General features: G+C 33.7%; 1 protein-coding gene across 1 annotated transcript in view; it reads right to left on the bottom strand.

Moving 5' to 3' along the window:
* Nucleotides 1-27811, bottom strand: part of ROBO1 (roundabout guidance receptor 1) — a 946213-nt gene that overhangs the window by 72390 nt on the left and 846012 nt on the right. Inside the window, exons 8-11 of the mRNA XM_065876055.1 lie at nt 16611-16619; nt 11993-12117; nt 8683-8854; nt 1131-1336 (exon numbers count right to left, since the gene is read on the bottom strand). Of these exons, the coding sequence (XP_065732127.1) occupies nt 1131-1336; nt 8683-8854; nt 11993-12117; nt 16611-16619 (512 nt within the window). The remainder of the gene's footprint in view (nt 1-1130; nt 1337-8682; nt 8855-11992; nt 12118-16610; nt 16620-27811) is intronic.

Here is a 27811-nt window from a genome sequence, read left to right as displayed (position 1 = left end):
CTTGCTATTTCATATATTATGTGAGTTACACCCATATGGATATCAGAGATAAACAAATATTTATAGAAAATGGATAGACACAAAATGATTTCTTCTTAAAGCATTCACTCTTTTTTCTCATTTTATGTTTTTAACCTGTAACTTAAGGCAGTTTCGTAAGTATAAAGTCAAACTCCAGCTGGAATGATGCTCTCTCTTCCTTTGAAAGACTGACTGCCAGAAAACAAACACAGGTCACATGTTCAACGTTAAAATCATCAGTACCATAATGAACCCATATACCTCTGCCTAAGGTAATAATTCTATCATCAAATAATGTTGGATAAAACAAAAATGCTGTCATCTTGCTCTGGCAATTGTAATAACAAAGTCACAATCATTGTCACATAAAAGTACAACATATTAACTTTCGTGGCACATAAAATGAACTGCTATGTTGATCCAAAGCTCCAAAGAAGCCGCCCACAATAGGCAATAAAGCAATCGAAATTTATGTTTATTGCTGTCAAGGCTATTCTTTCATATGCCTCATGAGCTTGTCTGATCTTGATCTAAAATGAAAAGAAAAATCAAAGCAAAAGAACACAGTCCTGAAAGAACAGGTATGGGATGTGACGCCCTGGGAAGGTAAATCCCTAAATTGTTCCCACAAACCTGTGGGCTTTCATCATTTAATATTCTGATTTGAAATGTACATTCAATGTGTACATTGCTTTATTGTTTGCATGCAGAGTATTCTGTAATTGCAAAATTCTGAACCAAATATTCACAATAAAAGAACTCTTCGAGTACACGGCACATAACATGATACTGGAAGATATCTTTGAAAAATGTTTTATGGAATGAATGCATCACATCACCACTTGGAAGGTATTTTTATCTCCCATAAATCCTCATCCTTTTCTCCTCCATATAAAACCTTAAACTACTTGCCATGGGCTAAATTATAAGTCAAATCATCTTTAATATACACAGTGAAATGTCTGAAAGAACAACACATCAAATTAAAAATATATTAATACTGTTATTAACATTTCGTTGATTCTAAAATTTGAGACTTCAACACTAGTTGCTGGAGGCAAAACCAAAGTGGAACAAAATGGGAAACCCAGGGTGTCATTTCAAGTTACCTTAGCATATCGGATCTGTAGTACTCCGGTCTCCAGCTGTTTGATTCGAGAATCTTGGGTTGAAACAAGGACTCCATCCTTTCTCCACAGAATTGTGGGCACTGGACTGCCTGTGGCCACACAGCTGAGCACTAAAGTACCATCCACTGCTACAGTCTGATTCACAGGACCCTGTCGAATGACTGGGGGAGGCCGGTCTGCGATCACTGCCAGAACAAACAACAGGAAATAGATTTCTGCAACTGGAAGCAATTTTCTAATCATCGGAACAACAGCAGTTGCTCTAGGCTTTGAAACAAACTAATTAAACAAGTAATTAAAGTAGGAGACATGCATTATTCAGAATGCATTTCTATGATGCACTGATTCAGAATATTAAAATGTACTCCTTTCAAATGACCAACCACTGACTAGGCTTGCTGCATTGTCAAGGGACCTACTTAACTTAAGAGTTCAGAGACTACATAAGGATTTTGGATGGTGAAGGAAATGTATCGTGGAGAGAAGTGGAATACTGTGCTTTTTAAACTTTAAAATATGTAAAACACAAAACAACAAAAAACCCATTTACCCCAAGGAAACGTATAAGACAGATTTTCATAAATGACCCAAAACCAACTTGATAATCTTTCTGAGTCCAACAGAAAGAATGATGGTATCATACCAGCATGCTTGACAATTTTGGATTCAAAAATGTGCTTTGGACGTTGATAACTGATCAATCAATATGACTGAGCTCTTTTTATCTTGGAATTTTTTCTATTAAAAGAGTACATAGTGAATTCAGAGAAACTGGAAAACTGTCTAAAAATATTCTTGGTAAGCTAGAAATGGATATCCTAACCCAGGATATAACACACTTCCATATCAGAATTATAGGAATGGGAAGGCACTTTCGCTAAATCTATCACCTTAACAGTTTTCATGTCCCATGGAAGAAAACAGTGGAAGGCATTTTTATAACATATAAGTAAAATTACTCTTATTATATGAAAAAATCTAAAACCTAAAAACTTTATCTGAGATAACAAAGTCATAATTTTAGGGAAAAATCCAAAACAACTGTAGTGGAACTAGTATAAATTCTGCATTAGAGAGATGTTCTGATCTCCTGACATAGGCAATTTAGGTGAAATTCCAGAGATAGTTTTTTAAATGAATAAACATTAAAAATAAAGTTCATTCTTCATTATTAAACTTTAAAATTCTGAATATTAGTTTAAAATATTTTAAGTCACAAATATTCAAAAGACAACTCTAAGAAATTGCCTGATTAAACAAAACTGGTTGCCAGAGTGACTAAAGTTTGGATGCAACCATTTGCAAAGCTGGATGTGTCTTGTTCAAAGTTTTATGCACCAAAGATTTCTCACAAGCTGGAGTCACACTTCAATTTGTTCCTCATTTATCATGCAATAATTATTAGTTTGGGGCATTCAATCTAAGAAAAACAAGAAAGTGAAATCAGCAACTGTGCATTTTCACTCCACCCTTCCAATTCTCTTCCATCTTTGGTTGCTGGTGTGAAATCTGTTAATACCGTGGAGGTATATTAGAAGGCTGGAGTTTGAAACTTGGCAGGAGTGTTTCAGATACTCCATGGATGAAACATATAAGCCAATAATTCCTTTGCTTAAGAATCGTTTAATCTTTTCTACATTATCTGTTGATTTTGGCTCAAATCAAATTAGAGGCCCCTCCTGGTAAGTATGAAAAAATAAGGATAAGTGTTTTAGTGCACTGGGGTTTTTATAAGACTCTACCACCTGTGTTCCCTTGATTATAAGAATGAACGAATATTTATTTCCAGATATTAATTGAATTAGTAACAGAGGGTTTCTTTATAACTGATTATGATAAAGTCCAGTAACAGAGTGGTTTACATTTCATAGTCTTGCTATATTTAGAAACAATCCAATATCCGGGGATTTATTCAACTTTCTATATCTTTACAGTTCTTTGATATTTGCATCATATTTAGCGTCATCCTCACTTCCTTATCCTATCCTAACCCAGTTTAATGATGTTGTTTCTCTGTTATTGATTTCTTCCTGGTTTACACTGGGTACTTTACAAAAATAAAGCAAGAAAAGAGAAGCAAGGTTGACTATCAGGCTACACCATCTGTCATGTGTCTTTAGGCAAGTTCCTTAAATTATCTAAGTCTCGGTTTTTCACCTGTAACATGAGGATAATAATACTTGCTCTAACCAGCTCAGGGGATCGCTATGAAGATATAAATGGAATAACAAATATTCCATGTGCTTTGCTAATTGCAAAAAGCTAGACAATTATATGAATTGTGATATCACGATCCTTTTCTATAAAATAGTAATATGTAAATCAGAGGCAAAAAAGTTCATTAAAGCAATTTTGTTTTTAGGTAAAGACAATGAAACATTTCGGTGTTGTCACAGATTAGAATAAAATACTGATGAAATGTTCAAAGTTACACAAATTGAAATGCGTAGTACATTTAGCAGTCAACACTAAGTTTAGGATTTATGAGAAAAACTTCCAATCGAGTCTAATAGCTCACATTTGGATTATTAAAATGAATTATCAGGTAATAAAATAGGATGTGTAAGACACAGAAATATGATTTAAAGAAAGTAAGTGCATGGACTTTGTAATCAGAAGGACGTAGCACTGTAAAGAGAAAACGTTCCGTATTTGTGCTCTCCAGTACAGAAGCCAAGAGCTTCAAACACTGCTGAGCACCTGAGTGTGGCTGGTGTGATTGAGGAACTGGATGTGTAGCTTTACTTAATTTTAAGTAATTTTGATTCAAACTTAAATAGCCTCATGTGGCAAGTGCCCACCATACTGGACAGTGCAAACTTTTATTTTTGTTTTTCTGTTTTATTTTTAACATCTTTCTTGGAGTATAATTGCTTCACAGTGGTGTTAGTTTCTGCTGTATAACAAAGTGCATCAGCTATATGTATACATATATCCCTATATCTCCTCCCTCCTGCGTCTCCCTCCCACCCTCCCTATCCCACCCCTCTAGGTGGACACAAAGCACCGAGCCGATGTCCCTGTGCCATGCGGCTGCTTCCCACCAGCTATCCATTTTACATTTGGTAGTGTCAAACTTTTGTTTTAAATCTCAGTTCTGCTAGTTAGTATCTGAAGGATCTGGGTATATCTTTTCACCATTCTCTGCCTCCGTTTCCTCATCTGTAAAATAAGAAGTCAGATTTGAAATTATTGAACTGTTTAAAGTTCTTAGCATAATGCCTGGCACAAAGGAGGCATTGAATAACTTTACAAAAGCCAGGACATGGAAACAACCTAGGTGTCCAACGACAGATGAATGGATAAAGAAGATGCGGTACATATATACAATAGAATATTACTCAGCCATAAAAAGGAACGAAATTGGGTCATTTGTAGATATGTGGATGGACCTACAGTCTGTCATACAGAGTGAAGTAAGCTAGAAAGAGAAAAACAAATATCATATATCAATGCATATATGTGGGATCTAGAAGAATGGTACAGATGAACCTATTTGCAGGGCAGGAATAGAGACGTAGTTGTAGAGAATGGACATGTGGACACAGCGGGGGAAGGGGAGGGTGGGACAAACTGGGAGATTAGGATTGACATGTATACACTACCATGCATAAAACAGATAACTAGTGGGAACATGCTATAAAGCACAGGACGCTCAGCTTGGTGCTCTGTGATGACCTAGATGGGCAGGATGGGAGGAGTGGGAGGGAGGTCCAAGAGGGAGCAGGTATAGGTATACATATAGCTGATTCACTGCATTGTACAGCAGAAACTAACACAACATTGTAAAGCAATTATACTCCAATAAAAAAAATTTCTTATTATAAATATCAGTATAGTGGTGATGGTGGTGGTAGTGGTACAGATATGAGGAGTGTAACAGATGATATAACCCTATTAGAGCAGGGTTTAGAAAAGTTTACCTAGTTTTCCACATGTTCAATGAAAGATTTAAAGACCCTAAGAAATGAGGGTATTTCATCAGAAGTAATATTTTTTGTCACCTCAAGAATAATAATCATAAAATCTATGTTAATACATATAAAAATATTCATAAAATAATTTTAAGTGAAAAAGAATACAGAATAACACACACACTGACTGGTTTAAGTATGTAAAATTCACATCTAAAAACGAGCAAACATCAGAGTCATATATCACAATTGCCATCAGTTTGTAAACATATCTCAACACCTATGAGTTAGGCTGTAAACTGTTACCTCATTTCAGCAATTAGGGAGCTGAAACATTGAAAGTTCACGTGACTCGTCCAAATCAAAGAGTTAGTCATTGGCAAATAGCTAGTAATTAGAAAGTTAATGCTCTTTCCACTGTATATCAGTCACTTTTGAGAGATTAATGCAAGTGATTTTAGATTTTATACACCATTTAATCATCACTAACTACTTCTTACTTTCTAGTAATTAAGAGAAGAAATATTTTCAATTAAATAGGTTATATGAATTTCTATGTTCCTGTGTCAAACAGGATTTGGGGTAGGCCTCAGCTACAGAAAAACAAAATTCAAAGACAACTGCTACTCTACCATATTCTGTGTCTCATGTTTTATTCTGCCTTTGCCTTTGTTCTGTTTGCAAACAGTAAAGAAAGAAAGTCGAGAAACTAAAGTCAAATAGTTTCCAGAAAATACTCTGCCTATTACCTCTCTTCGACTTGATTTGGTAATATGTAAATACTGATATTATCAGCACTCACAGTAAGTACAGTTTACCTATGAAGAATGAGTCCATAGTTGTAAGTTGTTTGTACAATATTGATGGACTCCAAAATAAAGAAAACAAAACTAAAAATACAGTACCACCACGGCAAACACGAAACCACCTTAAATCTCCCCAGAGACTGTAAGATGATACTTTTAGAAGTGAATTGGCTATCAGGGATGAACCCCAAATCCACAAATTTACGAGTTTTGTTTTCATTTTAGTTTAGCAAAAGTTGACATGCTTGATCTATGCTCACAAATATAACCATTCACGATAAGGCCATGTCAAAAGGCACCTAGAAGTTTTGCTTTCAATTATGAGAATAATAAGAGATATTTTGTTACAGTTTTCTTTGGCCTTTTTTAATGTATATCCTTACATACAAGTTGCTTTATAAAGTTGCAATCATAAACATGTGCAAATCTATGTTCTACTTTTTCTATATATTGATTATATTAATCATTATATTCATTACATGGTCTTCACAATCATCACTTAATAGCTCTAATGTATGTAAGAAACTGTAAAAACATTTTAGGTCATTCTAACGTATTAGGGCAGTAGATATATAATATATATCATAGATAGTGTTAAGAGTGTAGACTTTTGAGTGAGACAATCTTAATTTTGAATTCTGACTTAACCAACAGCTAGCTCTTCATTCCTTCCTTCTTTGTTTCATTCACTTATTCAAAAAATATCCATTGAGAGTCTACCATGTGTCAGACCTTGGTGGATACTGTGTATATATTTAACTTGATTGGACAGATAAATTCCCTAAATTGGAAGACTCAGATTGTTAAGATGTTAATTCTCCTTAAATTGTTCAATAATTTAAGTGGAATCAAAATTAAAATTCTGATTTTTTTTGTTTGCTTAGGATGTTAAAATGTGTGTGTGTGTATATTATGTGTATGGAAATTGAAAAGTTGATTTTAAAATTTATTAAAAAATGTAGAGGACCTCTAATAGCCAACCCAAAACAAGAAAAACAAAGTTGGAGACTTACACTACCAGTGTGTAAGACTTACTATAAAGCTATAATAATTAAGACCATACAGACTTGCATAAATAGATTAATGGAATGTAATAGAGAGAACAGAAGTAGGCCACTGCCTGTATGCTCACTTGAATTATGATTAAGATGCCACTGCAATTCAGTGGGGAAAGGACTGTCTTTTCATAAGTGATGCTGAAACAATTAGTATCCATATAAGGGAAGAAAAGGAATTTTGACCCTTATTTTACACTATACACAAAAATTAATTCAAGATAGATTAAAAATTTAAATCTCAAAAGTACAGACAATAAAGATTCCAGAATAAACACAGGAGAATATCCTCACAGACTCAAGGTAGATTAGGGAACTAAAAGCACCACGTATAAAAGAAAAAATAATACATTGGTCCTCATTAAAATTAGTTACTTAAGCCTTAAAATCATCATTAAGAGGGTTTTCCTGGTGGCGCAGTGGTTGAGAGTCCGCCTGCCGATGCAGGGGACACGGGTTCATGCCCCGGTCCGGGAAGATCCCACATGCCGCGGAGCGGCTAGGCCCGTGAGCCATGGCTGCTGAGCCTGCGCGTCCAGAGCCTGTGCTCCACAACGGGAGAGGCCACAACAGTGAGAGGCCCGCGTACGGCAAAAAAAAAAAAAAAAAAAAAAAATCACCATTAATAGAATGACTGGGAAGAAATATTTATAATACATATATCGGAAAAAGACTTGTATCTGGAATACATGAGAAAATGAAGAAAAAAAACAAATGAGAGAGAGAAATGAGTATACGCATCCACCAAAAGGCAAACAAGATAACTGAGTGCACATGCCCACCCATAGACTTATACAGAAATATTTAGCTTTATTAATAAAAGCCCTAAACTGAAAAACAACCCATCAATAAAGGGTCCATAAATAAATTGTGAGCTACTTATACAATGGAATACTATACAGCAACAAAAAGAATGTATATATGTTTATTTTGTGTATATATGTATATATACATATGTGTACATAGGTACTGTGCATTGTTTGAAAGTTCATTTTAAGCCACTTTGCTTTTATGAAAGACCTACATTAGTACATGTGCCCACTAATCAAAATAAATCTGAAGTGGATTTTCATTTTTATGAAAAGAGGAAATTGCTTCTTCACTTGATGCCATTTCTTTGGCTTACAAAAGGTTTCATAGGAATGCTCTACTTTCGGAGAGCAGGGAAACCTGTTATATACACATATGTATATATTTTTAATATATTTACATGCTTACTTATAGTTTCTTTTCTTCTTACTACTCTCCATCTTATGGTTTGGAGATTTTCTCCATTACTCTGTTTTCATAATATATTTGGCATTAATTAATCATGCTTAGAAGAGTTGATAAATAGAACAAAACCACATTACTAAGAAAAACTTACTCATCATGAATTGTGAGTTGGATTTGTCAACAATTCATCTTATCTCCTTAGTATGGAGGAAAGAAAAAGGATGATATTTTACACTAAGAGATTTTAAAATAACTTCGCATTTTCCAAAACATGGAGAGTCCTACGTACAACTACTCAGTGTAAACTTTCCTTGTATAATTGCTAGGCTTTTATGAATGTAATTTGATGCTAGAAGTTTATAGTATAGCCAAGTTAAAATAAGAATGATTTTACATTTAATCACTGTATCTTCATCCTTTTCACATTACACCAAAATTGCTATAAGAAAGGATACAAAGTTGAAAATAAATGCATTTACTGGCACTCTCTTTAGACCCTAAGCCAAACTTGGACATTTTGAAATAAAATGTTCTACTTTACCATCGGTAACTTCCAAATATGCTTTTGTGATGATACTTCCAGCAACATTTAAAGTCTGGCAGATATAATAACCAACATCAGATCGCTGGACATTAGTAATAGTGAGGTCACCAGTCTGGGAGACTGAAAAACGGCTGGATGACTGTGGTGGCTGATATGAGAAAAGCAGATTCTAGAACCCAGAATTTGGGAGGAAAGAATAACAATAGGTTAGTTGCTAGTTTCCAACATGTTGGCATACATACATGCATATATCTACAAATAGATGTATAAACATTTACACACACACAAACACACATACTTGTATATGCAAATAAGCTAAATATCCTCTAACACATACCCAGATATAGATGTGCACACACATAAACATATAAATGCACAAGGTTTAATGATCTAGCCTTAAATAGGGTTATTTGAAAATTTAAATGAATTCTAAATATGGATATATGCCTTTATAATTTCAGTTTCAAACAATACTAGATATAAAAGGATGTTAGATACCATTAGAGTTAAAAGTTTTACATATTTAACCAAAACAAAGTCAAAAGCTTTGTTTCACATAGATGTGCCTATTAGGATTCTAAACTCTAAATCTTTTCATGTATAAAAACACCATTAAAATTTAAACATCTGCTGACAAATTAAGTTTAAGAATATCATTTAGGCACCATTATAACTATGTCTGTTACCTGTCCATTATAAAAGTTCACCAATCTATCAAATCGTTAACAGTTTCTTGTTTTTCTGGTTAAATGGTGGGCACATCTATTATAAATTTTTAATCAAATACTGAATTTAAGAATTCCTAATGGAGTTTTATTTTTGCAGAAAGTTATCTTAAAAACAAACTCAAAACAAAATGTGATGTTATTCTGTGGTACAAATTTCTCTCTATGAATCAAAATATGCTCATTGGAGAGAGTGCATATTTCATGTAAAAAACATATCATGTCATTGTTTTTCATGAAATAAAGAATATCAACATTTCTTCTAATCAAATAAATTTGCTACTTTTTAAAAGTTTAGGTGCCTTTTAACATTTGTCATTTACAAAGGCTTAACTACTATTGCATGGAAATGTGTCCAATGACAAAATTTTAGGTAACAGTGAGTTATATCATTAAATCAAACCAAACCAAATCAAAATTATTTCAAAGTTTGATACAGATTTTAGGTGACAATGAATAATTTATTTAAATAACTAAGTGAATCATTTAAATATTACTCTACTAAGAAGAACTGCTAGTGGATTTACTATTATCGCTACTTGATATTCTTATATAATACACTTTCAATTTTTCCTGTTCTACTAAAATATTTTTTTTCTTGTCTTTAATTTGCTGTCAGCAAATTTAGTCCTTTGAGGCCAAATGAAATGTATTAGAACCAACTGAGGTATTAGAACTTAAATGACAGCCTCTGTACAATAGTCAAGTTGATATTTGCCTACCAAAGTGAAAATTATAGTGAACTTGATGGCACTGCATACAAATGATTAGTGAGTGCAGTCAGTAAACTACCTGTGTGTTACTTGTATGAACATAGTAGAAGCAAGACCATAAAGCAACACACCCAAGGTTGATTTAAGCAAAAACTAAAAGAGGTTAGGAATAACTGTATCAAAAATGAATGAGAATATTGTTTTACAAGTTTCAGAAACAAGTAAAGGGAAATGTGTCCATTTACTGAAGAACTGAAGTCACTAAGAGATAAGAAAAAAATTGTGTTTTGGCCATCATCAAAAAATCTACGAACAATAAATGCTGGAGAGGGTGTGGAGAAAAGGGAACCCTCTTGCACTGCTGGTGGGAATGTAAATTGATACAGCCACTATGGAGAACAGTATGGAGGTTCCTTAAAAAACTAAAAATAGAACTACCATATGACCCAGCAATCCCACTACTGGGCATACACCCTGAGAAAACCATAATTCAAAAAGAGTCATGTACACAATGGTCATTGCAGCACTTTTTACAATAGCCAGGACATGGAAGCAACCTAAGTGTCCATCAACAGATGAATGGATAAAGATGTAGCGCATATATACAATGGAATATTACTCAGCCATAAAAAGAAAAGAAATTGAGTTATTTGTAGTGAGGTGGATGGACCTAGAGACTGTCATACAGAGTGAAGTAAGTCAAAAAGAGAAAAATAAATATCGTATGCTAACACATATATATGGAATCTAAAAAAGAAAAAAATGGTTCTGAAGAACCTAGGGGCAGGACAGGAATAAGGATGCAGACATGGAGAATGGACTTGAGGACACAGGGACGGGGAAGCATAAGCTGGGACGAAGTGAGAGAGTGGCATGGACATATATACACTACCAAATGCAAAATAGATAGCTAGTGGGAAGCAGCCGCATAGCACAGGGAGATCAGCTCGGTGCTTTGTGCCCACCTAGAGGGGTGGGATAGGGAGGGTGGGAGGGAGACGCAAGAGGGAGGAGATATGGGGATATATGTATACATATAGCTGATTCACTTTGTCATACAGTAGAAACTAACACATCATTGTAAAGCAATTATACTCCAATAAAGATGTTTAAAAAAACTAAAAAAAAAACTATTTTAAAGTTTCCTATTATTTTTAAAGTGAAAGTGTTTCAAAATTCCCTTTTTAATAAGCTGAAGCCTAATAGTGAACTTAATTTTTAAGACCACAAATCTCTATATTCTAGCTTCAATATATATAGAAAATTCTGGTTTATAAAAATATATAGAGTAGGACTTGATAGCAAATGGTGACCACATATTACAGTTTTCAAAGAATTAGAATATACTGAACTATATCCAATATGACATCTATGTTAAAGAGACTTTCAGATAGTTTGATGAATTTTTAATTGATAGATATATGATAGATAAAGAAGCAAAGAAGACACTTCAGATTCCTGGTGCTTTCAGAAAAATTGCACTAATTATCATCTTTGTTTTAAATGTGTGTAAATCTCTTTTAACATATAATTACAAATCTCTGAATAATAAAAAGTTATAAGCAATTAAGTTGAGAAAAAAGTAGTTTTAAAAAAAATGTGGCTGAATTGGAAATAAAGGTAAATTTTATACAATAAAACAATTACTATTCTACATACCACTCTCTGTACCAAAACTAGGCAGGGAAAATTTGAGAATTAAAACAAGGTAGGAAATTTTGTCTTCTCTTTTATTGCTGAAATGATTAGGTCACTCAGAGATTTCTCAGTTCTCTTAAAGCAACAGATATGTGACTAAATAATTTGTTGCTTTTTGTTATATATCTGGCACTCATCTTTACTGATTGAAATATTAGAACAAGGTCATACCTGACTCCCCTCTCTCCTCCAGAAGATAGCTGGTTGAGGATTTCCAGTTGCTTCACACTGGAAGGTTACAGTTCGTCCCAATGCAACAACCTGGTCACGGGGTTTCACAACAAAATGTGGAGGTTCTGAAGGAGATGAAACAAATTACCCTGAATCAAAAGCATGGAGTCATTGTCCTATTTGAGACAATTTGCTGATATCCTAAGTGCTGCTGTTATTTTATACCAGTTGTTATGTACTCTATAGATATACATAATGTACCAATTCTCATCCTTAACCTAAATGAAGCTAAATTAAGTGCACATTCATAGAGTGGAATCGTGTAGCTCTGTAAAGAGGTTTTTTTTCTTTTTAATTACTTGACCTTCTAAGATTAACTACCTTATTAAAAAGAATTCTTGAACTACAATTTGACCATTTACATTCAACGTATGCCTGAAATTTGTATGAATAAATATCTTTTCTTATTTAGAGCTGCTTAAAGGTGCACGGATGTTAATCACAGACACAAGGACCTCCTGATGTAGGCAGGCCCTAAAAATTAATTAAACTCAAAAGCTCCCGAAATGCTACCATGGAAATTATAACCATTTAAAATCTTCAGTCCAATTACTTGAATAGAAATGAATTTAAAGCAATAGTGGAGTCGAATGCCTCTTTCATTTACATAGGCAAGGGCATGTTCAAACAGAATATATATGGAAATGAGGGCAAATTTGAAACATCTGCTCATCCTGACATTATAAATACTGCCAGCTTTGTCCAAACTGTTTGATTTATACAGACTTAAATGGCCACTTCATCCAGCAGTAAATAGAGTGTCAGAAAATTGTGTCAGTTACATTGAGAACAATGGCAGCTGAAAACATGAGGTGTGCTGATGGGGTCACTCGCTGAAAAAAAAAAAATTTAAAAAGCTTGTTTGGGGGCTGTGCTTTATGATTGGAAAAAATGTGCACTGAACATAAGTCTTTCTACCTACTGTTTACACTTTTCAAATTCATTTGTTATCAGCTGTCTGAAACGCCTAATTATTCTCCTTTCTTGTCTCAGTTCAAACTGAAGTGAACGTTTCAAGCCAGACACTTAACAGTTTGTACAGGATAATCCGCTTTTTAAGACTCTTCCATTATTTCTAACCTTTTCCTTCAAAGTACTTTTAGTTACTTATGTCAGCCACTGAGGATAACTGCTTCAAGTGAATATGAATCAAAAAGTATGTTCAGATTATGTCCACAAGTGCTACTTCTCTGCTCATGAGGATATGACTTCTTTGTGAATGAAGATGAGTATTTGAAAGGGTACTCTTTTCTCTTGCTAAATATTTTCTGGTCAATTGTATCTGAGACATATATACAAATATTTATGATATATAATATATACATTTATCAACTTTACACATTTGTATGTATACACATATATACATGTGTGTAAAGTGGAATGTAAAGCCCCTTTAAAAAAGGCGATATGTAAAACAACTTGCATGGTCACAAAACTGAAGAAAGCAATTAGATCTCCTAACTTCTAGATAAGTGTGCTTTCTTCTATACTCCCTTTTTATTTTTAATTGAGGTTTAGTAGAAATTATACCATTTGACAAGAAAATTACAGGAGACCTGAAAAATCAGGTCAAATGCCCTCAAATGTCCTGTAACTTATAGGGAAGAAAATACAAAGTTAGGAGAATAAGTTTAGGTTCAATTTTGGTAATGTTGACGTTCTAGCTTATAATTTTTTTAAACTCTGATTGTAATTGACTGGTTTACTCATGAATTTGGCAAACACTGTCATTATCCAGGTATAATAACAGGCGTGTGCATCATTGCCTGAGGATTTTCCTCCACACACATCCATACAGGAGCGTTTGATTCCTTAGTTAAGGGTTGAAATAAGTGACATAGAAATCAGACCAAGGAATTGAAAGGACTGACTGGATACTAAACCAAATCCAGAAGAGAGTTTGGTTTGTTTCAATGAAAGAACACCAAGTGATTAATTAAATGAATGGGAAAAGATGACTTTCCAATATATGCAGGGAATTTGAGTAGGGAAATCTAAATGCTCAAATCACTTAGACAAGTAAAAACTTCGGGTGGTCTCTTTTCTAAATCTCAGAACCATGTCTAATAACATGTGCCAGAATCCATGTTTCTTTTATAAAACGCCAGCTCTCCTCAAACCTCAAAGACTTATGTGGGAACAAGGGATACAAACCCTTATACAAACTACACTTATCCTGCAGTAATCCTTCCACACAGGATATCTGCCTGGAAATGAATTTACTATATCTTATAGGCATATCCTCCAGCCAACATCAACAATGACATCAGCCACGAGGCATGTCTTAGAAAAAGTCCTTTCCTACATGTATGTTAAATATTAGATATAGACATATCTCTAAGAAAAATTTTAAATGGATTAAATATGCCTTTTTCAATCTTCTATCATCACTTATCTATTTAGATTGAGAAGGCCAATCACCATATGCATCTGATGTTCATGATAAAATGTTGGACTATTTTTCAAGGGCTACGATATTTAAACTTGCCATAATTAAAAACACATAATCATGTGATTAATGTGATGTTCAGTGTTGAAAATACAGAAAATTAGATAAGCAAAGAAAAGCTACCTATAATTCAGCCATGCGAATTGTACCATATTGTTTTAAAATATTCTCCTACAGTATCACTTGAATGACTGTTTAATGGTCTAAATACAAATTACTTTAATTATTTAACTAATCTACTGTCTTTAAATTTAGATTGTTGCTAATTCCCCCGTTAAACACAATGGTGAGATTTACATCCCCCTCAATTTTATTCAAGTTTATTTCAACTGAAATTCTCTCTGATAGGACAGTTTCCTCCCAAACCTCACTTTCCTCCCAAACCTCACGAACACTGAACGTTAACATCCTTGCCAAACTTAGAATCGAATCTCCTCTTAATTGGCACTTTTATATTAGTGAGGTTAAACATTTATATTCACATTACCTTGTCATTGATATCCTATTTGTTGTGGATATTGTGTTCTTGTGCTTAACTGTTTTTAAAAATTTATTTTATTGAAGTATATTTGATTTACAATTTTGTGTTAATTTCTACTATACAGTAAAGTTGTTCAGTTATACGTAGATATACATTCTTTTTCATATTCTTTTCCATTATGGTTTATCCTAGGTATTGAATATAGTTCCCTGTGCTATACAGTATTCCCCTTCTAAATAAAAAGGCAGGGGGTGGGTTATGGGTTATAAGGGCTGGAATGTTAGAAAAGATTAAAAACCTTCTATCTCAATGGTGTACAAACTTTTTTTGTCTTCTTAAGCCGTGAAACTTCTCCTCCAAACAAATTCTTCCACAAAGATCTAATTCCTAAATAGATAACAGCTTGGGGACAGGGGAGGGGGTTCAATGAAGTGGCTTCTGAAGCCATTTCTGGGGGTCCCTCTACTCTAGGTAGTGGTTCAAATAACATCAGCCTAATCCAAACACTGCCTTTTAAATTGTGCTTAACTTTTTGATTTCTAAGAACTAAGGATAAGCTAAAATTTTATCCACTTCTCAAAAATGTCATAGATATATTTTTCCATTTATTAAAAGTCTTTCTAATCTAGTCATTTGTGTTGTTCTATCAGTAAAATTATATAAAATAGATTACATAATACATATGAAATTATACAAATATTCACTCTATTTTCATCCTGTATTTTGCTTTTATTAAATTTTAATCCATCTATATTTTTGCATATATAGAAAGCTATTTTTTTCTAATAGCTCATTATTGCATCACCATTATTGAACAATCCATCCTCTTATCTGTATTAGTATGAAATGACATCTTTATAATATGTGTATAACTTTTTAACTTAAAACATAGAGAGATTCTTTTAGGGTCAAAATTTTTCCCTGGAACACCATAAAAAATTCTCCAAAAATGGCGCTCCAGCATCCTTAAAGTATGTGAATGGACCTTCCCCAAAGTACTGATCATGAAAGTACTTAGAAACCTTTATTTATATGAGGACAAATTGTTCATCAAAGCAAACTTTGATAAATTTTAGACACATCATGTGGTTATTTCTTACATAAAATGAAACGATTCTGACACATAGAAATGAAAATGAATGCAAACAGCCCTAAGTGCAAGGTTATTCACCAGCAGGACTTTTAATGACTAATATTGAATAACAGTTACAAAAAGACAGACATGGATTCATAAACATACTTTGGATCCCCCAAACCCAAACTGTCCTCTGGGCACCTATTTTTCTTCATGTGTTTATCTTGTGAGATATAAATTGAAATAGTACTTAAGATAAAGTCCTATCACTTATTTTATCACTCATTTAAAAAGAGAAAAAATAAAAGGATGCAGATCACACATCATTTAATAAGACATAAAGTTAGCAACCCCATTACCTTTACTCTTTGTCACAGTTACCCATATTTCCTGCAGACTTTATTCTGTGCAGTCTGTCTTTGTGGCCAATGACAAGTGAAACATGGAGGCTGATTGGTTGAAGGACATGGAAGGGTATGGATGGAAAGGGGAAGAGAAGTTCCAGTCACAGTGACACGATGATTAGAAGATGGCCAATAAAATGTCAACTTACCAGACCCAACTAAAACGAAACAAAAAAAGAAAACATGGAATAAATAAAAATAAACAGAAAATGAAACAGAAAAAGTAATAAGATTTGACTTAACAATGATCGTTCTTTTAAAATAAAATGAAGAACACATTAATATTTGGATACATGGCTCATACTGTCCATGAATGAATATTTGTTAGCATTTCCAGCATCATCATAAATCATTTAAGAAAAATAGAAATGAATCTTAAAATCTCTACTTTGATTAAATGGCAGAGCTACAACGAATGATAGCTATGAAATTATAAAACACTTTTCAATGACTTTACATTTTGCTACCAGGATTAGATAACTATATATGTAATGGGTTTAAAAACACACTATAAATCTTAACTGCTAATGCTACAGAGAATAGAAATCAAGCATCTTAATCAAAGATAAAGAAGTATTAAATCCTGTAACTCCACCATCAGATTAATTTTAAAAGGTTCATGCTGTCAGTGATATTCTATTAAACCCATGCTTCTCATACTTTAATAAGCATAAGAATCACCCTAAGATCTGGTTAAAATACAGGTTATGATTGTATAGGTCAGAAGTGTGACCAGGGATTTTGCAGAACCCACGTGCTGCTGGTACAGGACCATAGGTTGAGTAGCACGGTTAAAAAAAGGTATTATATTTGAATTCTTGCATATTTTTAATTGAGAAAACACACAGGAAATATGTAAACACATTATGGAAACAGAGAAAACTTTATAACGCTATCTAATAAAGTTATAATCACATTACCTGTTTTCAATGCTGAAACATTGGGTATTTTAACATAGAAAGCTCATGTATTACATATTTAAAAACTGGAAAGCAATTGTTTTGCTCTTTTAGAAACAAAGGTAATTACTGTCAAATGCAGAGCTTTTTCATAATAGCCCAGTAGACATCCACAATATATTCTACTCAAATAAATAATGTCCATGTCTTTCAGCAAGTCACAACTAATTAGACTTGATATACATTCCGGTACTTTAAATAAATGAACTATGCCAAGCACTGCTGCTGTGAAATGGTAGTTTTAAAATAGAGAGAGGAGTTCTCTTGCCTATTGTTACCACATATGCAAAATTTAAAGGTAATTCAAAAGCACATTTTAACTCACACGTTCCCTTTAACGTGAGTGAAGTAAATTGTCTACTTTTCACTCTAAGGTAAAAAGTCTAAGCATAACTTTTCAATCACGCAGGCAAGAAAAGTTAAAAAAAGCATACTCTCATTTGCTCAGGCATAATGTTTATCAGAGCATAACTATGTTATCCAGATTTGAAAACAAACAGAGGATGGGACTTGCTTACATTTCTCATAACCTTAAAGATGATGTCTTCTAAATGACAGGAAGAAATGTTCAGAAACTACAAGAGAGAGAACCTGACAACTGTAGCAACAGAACTTTGCTTTGAGAAAACAAAAAGTCATAAAATTATTTTTTGGGTAATCTGAAAATAAATTTGATCTCATTAGACTGATGCAGTTAAAATCAAGCCTTATTTGAAGTCAGGAGATCAAAGGAATAATTCCTAAATAGTTTCTAGTCATGTATTTTCAGTAATTTAAAATTTCTTAAAACAGTTTCAAAAATATTTTACATGTTAGAAACCAAAAAAATCACTGGGAAGCAGCTCATTTAAAATTTTAAAAAGCACTTTTCCCTTGCCTATAGGTTTTACCAGCAATTGAACCATAGCAGTTGAATCTTTTAATTAAAATCCAGTGTGTTTAAGCATGTCAGGCTGGGCTTCCCTGGTGGCACAGTGGTTGAGAGTCCGCCTGCCTATGCAGGGGACACGGGTTCGTGCCCCGGTCCGGGAAGATCCCACATGCCGCAGAGCGGCTAGGCCCGTGAGCCATGGCCGCTGAGCCTGCGCGTCCGGAGCCTGTGCTCCGCAACGGGAGAGGCCACAACAGTGAGAGGCCCGCGTACCACACACACAGAAAAGAATGTTAGGCTAATGCAGTTGCATGTCACATCAATGACAATTGATAACTGTAAGGTTTTTCATAGTCTATTAAGGACCCTAAAACTTATCTAAAACAACATCTAACACAGAAGCTCCTAAAACATCAGAGGTTTTTGAGAGGACCCTATCCTGAATGATCATTTAAGCTTTTAACAACCATGATTATCAGGAAGTGATTCTTCTTATCTAAATGAAAACCTGCCCATCACAATTTCATTTGTTTGACTTTCAGTAAACAAATAAATGCCATTTATACCCTCCAAATAAAATCCTTTTTCTCATTTGAAGAAAATTATCATCCCAAATTTTCTCTTCTGGAGAATAAATGATAGAAATTTCTTTAAGTTTTTCTCAGATTTCCCCTTTTCTGTATTTCTCTCAGGGTCAGGTCAAAGGATTTTTTTTTCCATACAGAAAGCGGAGATCTTCTACACAACAGGCAGTGCCTATTACTGTCCAGTTAGGAAAGTCCAGAAAGAATTAGAAAAAACAAGAGTCATTTGGATCCTCTTCATTCATTATCCTCTAAAGCTCCTGGTTTATGGGCTGCTTCACTCCCACCCTCCACGTAACTCGTCTCATCTTTTTTTTCTGCTTTAAAGGCTGGGAGCACCTCTATCCCAGCTCCCCTTTCTCCCTAAGAAAGACGAAAAGCCTGTCTGTCTAATAAAACAATAAAACAATAAAATGTTAGCTCTGGAAGTGACCTTAGAACTTATCAGTCTAACCCTATCTTTTTGCATGAGAAAACGGAGAACCTAAATTGTTAAATAACTTTCTCAAGGTCACGGATGACTAACCAAAGGCTGTCTTCCAGGTCTCTCGACTAAATCCATGTCTGTACAAATTTCCCTACTAGTTAATCAGTTTGGGGAGAACTGTATGCAATAGGACACAGAATCTATTTGATTTTACATTTAAACTGTTATAAACTGTTTAATCTAAAATCATTACTACCTACACATAAAAATAGTTTTAAAGAATTCCTCATGACATTAAAAATCTTTAAAGAATATTTAGCTAGAGTTTTAAAAAGACATGGGAAACTAACAAGTGAGAAGAAAACAGACTTAAAGGCTCTTACAAAGTTCACCTTTTTGGGGAAAAAATGTAATGCAATCATTTCTTAAGGGTGAACCAATTTTAATCACTTCTTGTCTTGATCTCACTATAAATTGAATAAAATACTACTCTTTTGAAGCATGAGAATAATATCTTAACAAAAAATACTTTTTAAGGTAAATGTGTCAAATAGGAAGGTAAAAAAAAACTTTAAAAAATAAATATATATTTTTAAGAGGAAAAAACCTTACTAGCTTTTCTTTTTTTTTTTTTTTAACATTGCAACATTGTGCAGATTACAATCCATCTCCAGGAACAGCTTTAAATTTCCTTATATTGGAGGGAGTTTGGAAAGGGGTGAGGGATTAGAGAATTTGCCACTAAGTTGAGTTTGTATACAAAGCATACTGTTTTCACCTAGATTTTATCTTCTTGGGGTTGGGTGGGGGAGGAAGGGAAGTTAATCGAAGTCTAAATATATATATATATATATATATATATATATATATATATAATACATATACATAATACACGTTAATTATATAATTTTATAAAACTCTGGTTCTCTTTTGAGTCTAAAAAAAAAAAAGAATAGCTTTCTTCCAAATATTTGGAGATATACAAACATTATACACTTGACTAACAGTTTTTAGAAAAAGAACTGTTCAAAAAGTTTGGGAGAATTTAGCCTCTTGCTCTCTCTCTGTCTCTCTCTGTCTCTCTCGTCTCTCTCTCTCACACGCACACACATACACACACTTAGAATAAGAGATTTTCTTCCTCATTTGAATGTGCCATCAAAGGGCTCCAGACCATCTAATTAGTTTGAAATCTTATTCTAAGAATGTACATTGTTCAGACAATAATTTCTAGGTATAAATGAGAAGAAGCTAAGAGAGAAAAGAAACAAAAATGAAAATAAGGAAGCAAAGAAGGAAAGAAGGGAGGGAGGGAGGAAAGGAGAAAGAAAAACTCATTTCTTCTATCTCCTTGTCATATTCAGGAGACATGAGTCAGAAAGATGATACATGTTTGAAAAAATTATACAGAAGCTGGAGGAAGAGGCTTTTTTTTTGGTCTGAGAAAATAAGTTAGCTGGACAGATACTTAAGAAGTCTTCAGATTATGTCTAATAAATACAGGGACCAGCCAATCTTAATAACTACTTAGGCCAGAAGAGAAGTAGATAATGGGCCTAAATAATAGCACGAACGACTTAGGAAAAGTATAGAAAAGAAGCAGTTAACAGTAAAGGTCACTGAACCATGAATTGGTTGCCAACTGTGATGTCTCTAGAGGTCTTTAAAAATGGGATTTGTTTCCATTTGGCCACAACAGTTTAGCTATATAACGCTGTCTGGTAAAGAAATAGAGTAGCTGACTCTTAAAGTGCTTTCTACGCTATGATTTTAAGACTCTGGAAGTTCAGAGGTAAAGCAAGACAACAGATATACCCCTCTGCTTCCAATATTTTTCCTTCAGATTATGCATACCCAAATGTATACTCTAGTAGAAAATGTCCTGGAAAATATTCTTTTCAGTTAATATTACCTAAAGTTGATGAAGTACTTTGTACACATAGCTCATATGATAAATCCAGGAGATAGAAAATTCCAAGAAAGTAAAATATTTGCATGATTAGCACAACATTAAAATTACAATTTTGGTATTTCCACATTGAAATCTCAATGTTTGAAGCATAGTGGCAAAAATATTGGAGTTTATCCTTACAAGTTAAAGTCCTGAGATTCTTCACTATTAGCAATGGGCTATACAATTATTTGTACTGTAATGACAGAAGATTTCACAGTATTTGGGTCTAAAATAATTTAAGTATTCTAAACTCTTAGAATGGCCCTATAGAATATTTCATAGTTAAGCAAATTTACAAACAGTAGGACCAATCCTACTAGCAAATATCAGAGAACAGCACCTTTCTTAAATGGGCTACAGATGAAATCACCCTGACTATGGAATTCTTCTGCTAATTCATAGATATTCATTTTCATTATTAGTAGCTAAATTGCAGTGAATCCCTAAATTGATGTGATGTTTTTCATTCTCATACACAGTGCTTTTTGAAAAGCAGGGCTCAATTAACAAATCTGACAGACTAGAATTGTAAATACCACATTCCAGAAGAATATGAATGGAGTAAAGTAATGAGTTACAAGATTTTTTTGAGAAGAAACACATTTTTATTAAAACAGAGGAACACTCAAATTTTTAAGGAGTGAAGTATCTACATTTGAACTGACAAATCCCAGTCACTGTTACACCAGAGAAATTTTATGCATAGATACTCATGAATGATAATATCTCTAACAATTAAAAACCCTCAAGATATTTTAATACTCGGTATGATTTCTTTTTAGGGAAAAGACTGCGTTTAACATAAAAGCCTGTCATTACATCTTTCAACTTTTCAGACATAAAAATAGAGTGATTAAGAGGAACATTTTTAGAATATATTTAATGGATACATAAAATACCATGAACTTTTCCCCTCCACTCAAATATCTCACTTTATTCTTTAGATCAGTGGTTCTGGAGACAATTCTGATTGTCACACCTGAAGGGGGGGTGTTTCCGGCATCTACTAGGCAGAGGTCAGGGATGCTGATAAACATCCTACAACGCACAAGACAGCTTCCCACAGCAAAGCATGATCCAACCCAAAATGTCAATAGTGCCAGGACTGAGAAATCTTGCTATCTGCACAAAATACCTTGCACTGTGCCTGACATATTACAGGTACTCAGAAAAAGTTAATATTCTTCTTTTCCTTCTGCTTCTACAAATGTCCCCACTGTCCCCAAAAGCAGTTATGAAATGGTGCATCTTAGTTATTTGCCTGCTAAAGAGTCTGAGATTGAAATGCAGCTGCCCAGCAATCTATGATAATGTGTATGCCACCAGACGTAGGATCTCAGGATCATAATTTTGGTGATAATACTCCTGAAGTCAACTTAGAAAGCCAGAAACCTAGATCTTTCTTCTCCTTCTTCCAAGAGATACACAATTCATTACCAAATTCCACAGCTTTTATTTCATAACTCTTTCTCCATTCCATCCACCTCTTTCTATCTCTATTGCCACCACCTTGGACAAGTTATCCACCAGCATTCACCCGAACTAATGTCTTGCTTTTTTCCATTCCAACCTCACAATTCAGCCACAATGATTAAAAATAAACTAATCTGATTATAGTACATTTTTGCTTAAAACCCTTCAATATGGTCCCATTGCTCTTAAAATAGAGAGCAAAATCTCGAACATGGCCTCGTTATGTAACTTTGGTGTCTTCTCATATCCCTTCCCTTCCTCCAGCGCCCTATCTTAGCCCCATAGATTTTCTTCTCATCCTCGAGTACATGTTGCTCCATCTTACTTCCGGTTCTGTTTATGCTGTGCCCTGGGATCCTCCCCTTTTAATTCCTACTCACCCTAGCACTCAGCTCAAAAAAAAAAAAATACCTCTTCAAGGAGCTTCCTCTAAATTTGATATTAAATTTTATCGGAATGCTATATGTTCTCACAGCAACCTCAACTTTTCTCCTTGAGCACTTACTGTAGTTTTAAATTATACATTTGTGATTATGCTATAAATGTCTGTCTCTTAAACTAGCCTATAAGCTCCATGTGGGCAAGTATTTAACCATTTTGTTTGCCATCATTTCTCTAGAACTTATCAAGTTGAGGACATTATTCACATTGTAAATATCTGTTGAAAGAATGAACAAATGACAATAGTGTCCCCATCGCCCAGTTGAAAGCACTTTCTTCCTCCCTGGCCTATCTGTTCAAATCTACTTTTCATATACTGCTGATGCTGTAGACATCTATGTATATCTCTCTTTATCAATAGGCTGTAATAAGCTCCATGAAGGCAGGCTCCGTGTCTCATAATCTGTGAATCCTTCACAGTGCTTACTTAGCATATTGTTTTATATATAGAAGGTGCTCAAGAATTTGTTTAGTTGAAAATCTGGAACCCTTACCTTCAAATGGCATAATTCATGGAGGGTCAGCGTTAAGGTACATGATGGCATAATGATAAAATTATTCAATAATGATAAAATTAAACAATTTTGGATCAAGATTCTCTGCAAAATTAATCAGATCTATCCTGCATAAATCACATAACCTTTCTACATCTCAGTTTAGTAAAGAGCCATCAATGTTAGCTAACTATGTGTCAGATCATACACTAGAAAACTTCTCAGCAACTCTGTAGAAAAGAGTTCAATATGCCAGTTTTGCAAAGGGAGAAATGTGAAAATTAAGTAATTTTCTTAAGGTCACACATCAGGTAAGACATGGCAGACTGGAGCTCAGGTCTGTTCAGCTCTTTAAATCCTTGCTATTTTTACTACCGTGCATGACTTGTTTGTTTGAAAATTTTTAAAAAGTGTTAAATCTTATTCTAATGTAAATTTGGTTCTGAAATCTTTTGGCTCCATGACCTAAGCAAAATAATTTTCAATAAGAAATTATTTACAAAGTTAATCATCAACAAAATGAAAAGGCAACCTACTGAATGGGAGAAAATAATTGCAAATTATATTTCTGATAAGGGGTTAATATCCAAAATATATTAAAAACTCATTCAACTCAATAGCAAAATACCAAATAATCTGATTAGAAAAATGGGTAGAGAATCTGAATAGACATTTTTCCAAAGAAGATATATAGATGGCCAATAGGCACATGAAAAGATGCTCAACATCACTAACCATGAGGGAAATGCAAATCAAAACCACAACATCACCTCACACCTCTTAGAATGGATAATTATTAAAAAGACAAGAAATGAGAATGTTGGCAAGGATGTTGAGAAAAGCAAACCCTTGTGCACTGTTGGTGAGAATGTAAATGAGTGCAGCCACTGTGGAAAACAATATGGAGGTGCCTCAAAAAATTAAAAATAGAACTACCATATGATCTAGCAATCCCACTCTAGGGTATGCATCCAAAGAAAACAAAAACACGAATTCAAAAACATATACATACCCCATGTTCACTGCAGCATTATTTACAATAGCCAAGATATAGAAAAAACCGAAATGCCCATCACTAGATGAATGGATAAAGAAATGTAAACTAACTAACTAAATGAATACACACACACACACACACACACACACACACACACACACACGCAATGGAATATTACTCAGCCATAAAAAGAAGGAAATCCTGTCATTTGAGACAACATGGATGGACATGGAGGGTATTATGCTAAGTGAAGTAAGTCAGACAGAGAAAGAAAAATACCAAATGATCTCACTTACATGTGGAATTTAAAATAAAAAAAACAAGTCCATAGAGACAGAGAACAGGTTGGTGATTGCCTAAGGTGAGGGTGAGGAGTAGATGGAATGGATGAAGGGGGTCAAAGTTACATATTTCAAGTTATAAAATAAGTAAGTCATGAGGATCTAGTGTACAGCATAGGGAATATAGTTAGTAATACTCTACTGCATTCTTGAAAGTGGCTAAGAGAGTAAATCTTAGAAGTTCTCATCACAAGAAAAAATTTTCTAACTTTGTATATGGTGATGGATATTAACTTGACTTACTGCACTGGTCACTTTGCAGTATATATAAATATAGAATCATTATACTGTACACCTGAAACGAATATAATGTTATATGTCAATTATACCTTAACAAAAAAGATATTGTTTAAATGCACAATATGTATTAATATATTAAATTAACATGGGTACATAATCTGCTTCACATATGGGCATGTTTCAAACATATAAAAAGGTTTTAGGGGACGAAATGACTCATGCTATATTTTATTTTCTCATTAAAAAAAAAAAAAAACAATGTCCAGACAGCCAATTCCATCTCCGAAAGATGATATGATGCAACCTTTTAGGACAACTACCGTAAATGTCAAATGCATGCAGTCAAGTATCAAATGTATATGTTCACAGTTTGCTATACATTATAAAGACATCTCTGACCTCAGTTTTTTCATCTGTAAAACAGAGCCCCCATCCATGTCTAACATTCATAATCTCAACAATCCAGCACAGGAATTATGTAATTTACCATTATTTCCAAGAAGCCTAAATCAGGCCAAAATTACTGATCATCAATTATGTTTAGTCATTTAGTACACTTGGGGGGGGATAAAAAACCTAAGGAAAAACACAAGAGCACACCTCATCTCTTTACTAATGACCTAAAAAGAACACTGTTTGAAATGACTATTCTACAATCCACAATGTTAACTTTTTTTTTTTTTTTTCTCACAATGTTAACTTTTTAAAAGCACCTTTGTAAAATGGTCGTTTCTATCAGTTTTAGTTGTGCAATGCTCTAAATTTTCTCCTAATAACACTGACCACACAAAATAAATGTCCTACAGCTAAAGCTAACCTTAACAACCATTTATGGATTTTCCTACTCTCATAATTCTGTTTTAAAGCAATTACTCAGCTACATTTTGTCTTATACTTATTTTAGTATTTTCTACAGGTGTGTTTATACTGGCACATTATTTATCAAGTCCTGAGAATAACAGTTTGAAAGCAAATTACAGTGCTCGTGGTATTTTAATCAGTTTTGCAAACTGCAGGTATGATATTAAAAGGTAGTAACTTCCAATTTATACAGAATCTTTTAAAAAATGAAATAAAAAGCATATTATATTTTGAAATTATTGAAATGAGGCTCAAAGGACACCAGCTGCTGCTGGTATAACTGTTCTAATGATGACCCTAATGTTTGGAATATACTGAAATGATTTGTGAATCTATAAGGATGAATACTGTTCAGTGTAATTTTCAATTCTGTGTATACCTATAAAATATTTAAAACGATAGCAAGCAAATAATAAAATCTGATACATATGGATGCATAAAAAGACCATTTTTCAATTATCTTGCATATTTAATTCACCCAGGGTTCATCATAAGAAAAGGGTGTCCTTGATGTCAATTAGTCTAAAAATATTCTCTTTATGATTATTCTCTCTTAAACAATGACTTACCTCAATCACTTTATGTCCTAATAATTCTGGACAAAATAGGATACATCAATGTAAATTAACTTAGAATTAATTCTTTTACATTAAATCATACACAATATCACAAAATAATTCCAATTCTTAAAGTTATGTGAGATCGTCAGTAATGAATCTAATGTTTTAAAATGAGCTACCCATTAATGACTAGAGCAAAAATCTAATTTATTTCATTCAAATTTCATTCTCAGGCTGAGTAATGCAGATTGTGTAGATCCACACAACTCAGTTACATATTTCCAGGATGATGTCATTAGTTCATAATGTAGGTTGCTAAAGACAGTTGCTAAGTTATACATCTATGTAACTGAGCAACGAGAGAAACTTGTCCACTGTTATGTAGATGAATAAATCACAGTAAAAGCTCAGAACATAACGGAAGACCCATGATGTGCTATTTACTAGTGTGGTATTGTGTCATTATTTGTCACAGAATCATCTTATGTATCAATTATTTCTTGTACCTGACTGCTCTTCTTATTTCCTCAAATACTTGCTTGGCAGAAAACATTAAGAGAGTGTTTCAAGTTCTCTGTAGGAAGGCTAGGTGGAGAATTGCTTTTTCTTTTGATTAATTTTTAAGATTTTATCAGTTTGTTTGAAATAACTAAAAGCAACCCAAAACCTTCATGAGTAAGTGAAAGAAATCTAAGAGAATGTCACATCTTCAACAGTCATTAGGGTTAAAATGACTATTTCTGAAAGGCTATAAGAATACAAGAAGTTCTTTACTTTATCCTTTCTACAAAAAAAAAAAAAAAAAAAAAAAGGAAAAGAATCATAGGCCATAATGCTGCTGGGTCTCAATCAAATCAAATAGCATAAAAAAAACCCAGCAGGAGTGGAGCTCGGCATCCTATTTATGCCACTGGATCAGAACAGTTAGGAGAGGAAGCCATTCTCACAAATCATTCTCTTGTTAAATTCTGTAGTGGGGCTTCATTAAACCTCTTGAATGATAGCACTTGACTTTCAGCCTGTTCACAAAGAGCTCAGCTGGCAATACTGACTCTTTAAAAGTCTTCAATCATACATTGTCTTTTGGGTTTTCTTTCTATAATAACTAATCTTTTTTTTTTTATTCTCATTAGCTCCTCAAATCTTCA

Source organism: Phocoena phocoena, chromosome 4, assembly GCF_963924675.1.
Source record: "Phocoena phocoena chromosome 4, mPhoPho1.1, whole genome shotgun sequence".
NCBI classification, from domain to species: domain Eukaryota; kingdom Metazoa; phylum Chordata; class Mammalia; order Artiodactyla; family Phocoenidae; genus Phocoena; species Phocoena phocoena.
This window is presented reverse-complemented; position numbering and strand designations above follow the sequence as displayed.